The sequence below is a fragment of the Argiope bruennichi genome, chromosome 5 (assembly GCF_947563725.1).
Source record: "Argiope bruennichi chromosome 5, qqArgBrue1.1, whole genome shotgun sequence".
NCBI lineage: Eukaryota > Metazoa > Arthropoda > Arachnida > Araneae > Araneidae > Argiope > Argiope bruennichi.
In genome coordinates, this window is record NC_079155.1 from 53,425,671 (window position 1) to 53,431,695 (window position 6,025).

The 6,025-nt window shown below is 26.9% G+C and overlaps 1 protein-coding gene across 1 annotated transcript; it reads right to left on the reverse strand.

Annotated features, from left to right (window-relative positions):
- Window positions 1-218: 218 nt before the first annotated feature.
- Window positions 219-5,570, reverse strand: LOC129968446 (gastrula zinc finger protein XlCGF7.1-like). Its single transcript, XM_056082310.1, has 2 exons — window positions 5,369-5,570; window positions 219-2,074 (listed from the first exon to the last, which is right to left on the reverse strand). Exon 2 carries the CDS (start codon window positions 1,641-1,643, stop codon window positions 753-755), a length of 891 nt encoding a protein of 296 aa, XP_055938285.1. The 5' UTR covers window positions 1,644-2,074; window positions 5,369-5,570; the 3' UTR covers window positions 219-752.
- Between the last annotated feature and the right edge of the window lie 455 nt (window positions 5,571-6,025).

Sequence of the window (6,025 nt, forward strand, 5' to 3'; positions counted from 1 at the left end):
AATAGTGTTAACTTTTGGTAGCATTAGCGAATTCCAAATATAAGTGCAGAGCTGACTTTCCTTATGAAACATCAGTAAATGCACAAGGAAATAAAAATGCACTTTCTGATTGAAAATGTATGTGATAATGAAAAAATTTATGAAGATCTTGAACAAAAATATTCAAAGCAATTTATTATCAAAAGTAAATTAATTCTTATAAAGTCATACTACATTAATTGACATTTTTTATACATACAAAAATAGTCTTCGAATATTTCTAAAATCATAAATGCTAGATTCACTAAATTCCAGTTACATGATGATTAAGAAAGAATTGTTTGAATAGCAATAATAGGTGTTCCATTATACTCTAAAACATCGAATTTTCACAGTGCTCAACTTACACAATTTATACAGAATTATTATATAATGCATTCATTAAATTACTTACGAAGCTTATCATAGAAAACCTGGAAAATTTTATATTGCTATGAAATACAGAAGGCGAGCCCTAAGAGCCTACATATGCTTCGTCATTTCAAAGAATGTCAAATGTATCTCTAAATTCACTATAAAGAAGAGTCTTTCAGTTAAGAAAAAAGCTTACATAAAAATCTTTGACAAAATAAAAATGGAAACCAAATATGACTAAAAATATATTTTCAGATTAATGTAACTACTATTACATTTTTCCACAAATAAGTGGATCATTTTTAACATCAGCCTTAAAGATAAGTACAGCCAATTTCACTTATAAATAAGAAAGCTAACTAAATTTCACTCTTTTCTATTTTCTCAGTTATATGTGTGCGAATATGTTTCTGCAAACTATATTTACGATAAAATGCTTTGCTGCACAAGTGGCACTGAAAAGATTTCTCATTTGTGTGAATACGCTCATGTTCCTTTAACTGACGTCTCATCAAAAATGATCTGCCACATAAATCACACTTGAAAGGTTTCTGATTTGTATGAGTCAGAGAATGTGTATCCAAGTAACACTTACGAGAAAATGACTTGTCACACAAATCGCAATGATAAGGCTTCTCATTCGTGTGGAGACGTTTATGACAGATAAGCTGAGATACTTGCGAAAACGCTTTATCACAAAAATTGCATGCATATGGTTTCTCACCAGTATGAGTTCGATAATGCACACTCATATTAATCTTCCGAGAAAACGATTTACCACACATATCACATTTAAAGGGTTTCTCCTTTGTGTGGGTGCGATAATGCTTAGTTAAATAAGCTTTGAGAGTATATGCCTTGTCACACAGAATGCATGAAAAAGGTCTTTCATTTTTATGAGTTCGATAATGTCCAATCAAATAAGCTTTGCTTTTAAATATCTTGTTACATACATCACATGCAAAAGCCCTTGCATTTGTATGAGTGAGATAATGTTGACGCAAATAACATGTCTGAGAAAATGACTTACCACAAGCATCGCAAGTATGGGATTTAATATTTTTGTGAATGTTATAATGTTTCGTTAAATTCTTCCTACTATGAAATGCTTTCAAGCATACATCACAAACATAAGGTTTTTCATTTGTATGGGTATTATAATGATCTTTTAAATAACTTCTCGTAATAAATGTTTTGTCACATAAATTGCAGTTGTAGCGCTTTTTCTTTAATTCAGTAGCATTACTCATGATAGAGATGGTTGAAAAAATTTTGCGAAATTATTTAAATTTACTTAAAACAGGGATAAAACAAATTTGGTACAAACCATCTGCAAAAGAGTTTTGCAAATATACTTCACTGGTAATCTTCCACTATTATTAAGAAAATTTGTCCATGCTTTAATTATTTTTTACTTTTTCACACTTCTCTTTTTTCTAAAAGCAGTACATAACAGGAGAATTAAAATTTTGCATTAAAACTTTTCCCACTTATCTCAAATATTTACTTATCAGGAATATACAAAATATCAACGGTCAGTTTGTAGGCAATATAACACAAAATTCTTATATATGAAAATACTTGCTTCAGCTTATTTTTAAATCACTAATTATAAAGTTATCTGTTTTTTAAAGAGAGCATGTTCCTTCATTTACATTGCAAGATTCAGTATCTTTGTTATCTGAAAGAAAAATTTATTTTTCAGTTATATTTCGGTAACATCTATGAACAGTATGTTTTAGAGCAAAACATCGACAATCTTCACAAATCACCAAAAAGTAATTCAATTTAAAATTTTGAAAATAATAACTAAACCAATGAGAAAGATGCAGTTTGAAAATTAAAAAAAAAAAAAAAATACATAAAGCCAGTTTAAAATAATCATACAAAATAAAATTATTTGCTATCATATGTTATAGTATACTGTTTCTTGATTATTGGTTCTACTAGTAAATAAAATGAAAAATTAAGAATCACTAAACAAATATTACATAAAATTATTAGAATAGAACCAAACTGAAAAAAAGTAAATATTTAATGATTATAAATCCATAACATCAAATGCAAGGTCACAGAATCAACATTCAACAATAAGTATGAATGAAGAAGGGCATACTTAATATAATAATAAGAAAAGGATATAAATATATAACGAGATATAAAAACAAATTAATAACTTTTAAAAAAAAAAGAAAAATTGAAGAACATAATAAAAACATATTATACTTCAATTGTCACAGGATATGCAAGTAGTAGTCAAATATTTCTGCAACGCCAATTCACTTCACTTTAGATTCAATGGTGCATATATGATAAAGTATTTTTTAAAAATAAACTCAGATTTTCTTTTGGATTTCTATGAATCGAATATAATTAGATTTACATAGTTTTTTTTTAACAGATGGATTTAGGGGGATTTAATAAAAAGATTTAGCATCAAAACAACAATAATGCCTTAATAAAAACATAAAAATTTAATTTTTTTTATTAGATAACAGATGGACCTTTCAGAACTTAGGAGTGAATTAAAGCAACAGAAATCAACCAAGTTAAAATTAAAGAATAATTACACCAAATGTAGTAGATATAGTATCATAGCCAGGAAATTAGTTGCAAAAATAATAAAAATTGTAGTAGAATAGATGTGTTATGGAAAGTTCAAGAATTTGAATTGTATTTAGAAAATAATAAAAGTAAGCAGAAGCATTGATGTTCCAGAGGAGGATATTACAATATTCAGAAAGATGTTACATGACATGGACAATTATGTTTATCATGTGTAATTATGCTTATGCACTCAAGAGAATACAATATTACTCAAACTGTCCCTATTTATTAAAAAACAAAATGTAATATTCATAAAATTAACATTAGCATCTTACAAAATAAAAATAATGAATTTTATTCAGAAAACTATTTTGAATATGACTATAAAACTATTATAAATTTTTAGCAATAACAAGGAAAATTTTTTAAGAGCATGAATAATATAGCATTAAAAATTATTTTGTGATGTTTCTTCACATAATCTTTCATTTGCATGTGTAAGGTAATATTTCTTCAAGCTACATTTATAACAAAAGGATCTTTTGTATCAACTGCAAGTGAAAGATTTGTCGAATGAACATGATAATATTTATTTAGTAGGCATTTCATAGAAAATGATTTTTCTCACATAATCACAATGAAAAAAAAAAAAAAAAACTTTTACTCTGTGAACTTTCCAATGAGAATTTATACAACACATTACATTAGAAAGTTTTCTCATTTATGTATATATAATAATGTTCCTTAAATATTTATTTGAGAACACCACATACAAACGGTTTCACATTTGTGTAAGTTTTATAATGCTTACATAAGTGACTTAAATGTAAAAGATTTACTGCAAACATTAAATTTAGAAAGCTTTTTGTCATTATATGTACAATAATGTTAATTCAAATTACTTGTCACAGAAAATGTCTCACCACACACATTGGATTGTTGATCATTTACATGTGTCTTGCAGTGTATATTTAAATTACTCTTGGAACAAAAGGTGTCATCACACACATCAAATACGTATGGTTTTTCAATTGTGTGAAAACAGTAATGTTCTTGTAAGTGATGTTTTCTAGAAAAAAATTTATTACACACATCACACGAAAAAACCCCACTTTTTTATTTGAAAGAGTAAGATAGTATTTATTCATATGACTTATTTGAAGAAATGCCCACTCGCAAACATCAAATACATTAGGCTTTTGATTTGTATGAATGTGATAATGCTGTGGTAAACTATTTTTCATAACAACAAAAAGCTTTCCGACATATGTCACACAGGAGAGGACTTATATTTGTATGAATATTATTATAATCATTTAAATAATTTTTCTAAGAATTGTGTTAACACAAACATTGTAATTATGGGACTTTCTCTCTCTTAAAAAAAAGTATTTATGATGAAGATGTTCCAAATAATTTTACAAAATGATTATTTTAATTTAGTTTTTATTGGCAGTAAAAGAAATTTAACACATTCAACTTCTACTCTTACCCTTCAGAATATTTTTCTAATGATTAAATATAATTTTTTTTTTTTTTTTATTAGTCTAATTTTTTGAGCAGTTCAAGACTCGAAGAATTTAAAATTTGTTCAAAAACAAATTCTTTCCAGAACTGCAAGATTAATTATAAATATATTAAAAATTAATACCTGCTATTTTCTAAATAGTGCTAACAACACTTCCTCATCAAATTTCAATTGTTATTGAGAAAAAATATATATAATTCTGCAAGACCTGGTAATTCTTTTAAAGAAAATGTTGATCAATTACTGAAGATAATTGATATTCAGTCTTTTAGTTAACTGAAAGAGAGAAATAAAATATCTTCTATATTTTGCAAATACTTAATACCATTTAATAGTTTTTTGCAAATATATGTTGTATTACAACAAAATTTTGAAAGAAGCTTGATAATGTACAAAAAATCTATGATAATTCAAAATGTTACAGTAAAATATTATTGTAAGTAATGAATAATTTAAAACACACAAATTCCACCATATAAGAAAGGAAAGGAGATTCAAAGAAACATTTAGAAATTATACAATAAAAAATGATATTTTTTTTTCAAAATTATTCTTAAACTATATAAACCTTTGAAAATATAATCAGCAAAAAAACCCAATAGCAGCTTTTCAGTTTCACTGAACATCTTTTTAGACAAGTACTTTAAAGTAATTGTGATTATATTAATTACTATAATATTGTATTTAATATCAGAAAGTATAACTGTTCCAACAATGAATAGATATAGTTAATGTATGAATTATAGATATAACAAATTATAGAAATATGACAAATAAAATTATGTATTGTATATTAAATGGTATTTGTACTGAGAGAATTACTGAAATATCTTTTATTATATGACTTAATAGGAGGTAATTTTTAAAGAATTTCTTTAGAAGTTAATTTTTAATACATACGGCTTTAATGCTATTGACAAGCAACCAGAAGATTCAACAAGTTGTTTTAATTTGAAATTGAACGGTGGGGTTTTGTTTGAGCGGCAGAGACTTGAGGGGAAGGGTATTTCAGAGTTTCTTGAGATGTGTGCTCATTTCATTTGCCTCATATCAAATTGTCCATCAAAAACGTTAAAGACCCAATTCTGTTGGAATTTGTAACTATCTGAAATAAAACTTTCTGCTTTCACCAGACTTTTCGAGGGATTAATAGCCACACCGCATAGTGGATATAGTGCGAGACATCCAGAATATCGAATGGCAATTTCTCCTAAATTCAACAAAATGATTTTGGCTTGTAAAAATCTGTTTTTGCACAGTTTTCTGGTAAATTATTTTATTACAAGGTGTTTTATTCTGTTTTGAAGCAACAGAATGACTATTTTCAATTTGGAAATTTGACTAGTGGACATCTGAAATCCACTATTCTTCCAAACTTCAATGCCATAGCCAATGTAAGACAGAGAAAATTTGATTTCAATTAATTTAATATGCATCAGAATAGTTTATTTCGCAGTTCCCTGATTTTATTCTTGGATGGTTCTTGATTTGATTCTGACTGGAGCCTTCCTCCCGGAGAACAGGACACCACTGTCCAACAAGCCATCGTCTTTTTGT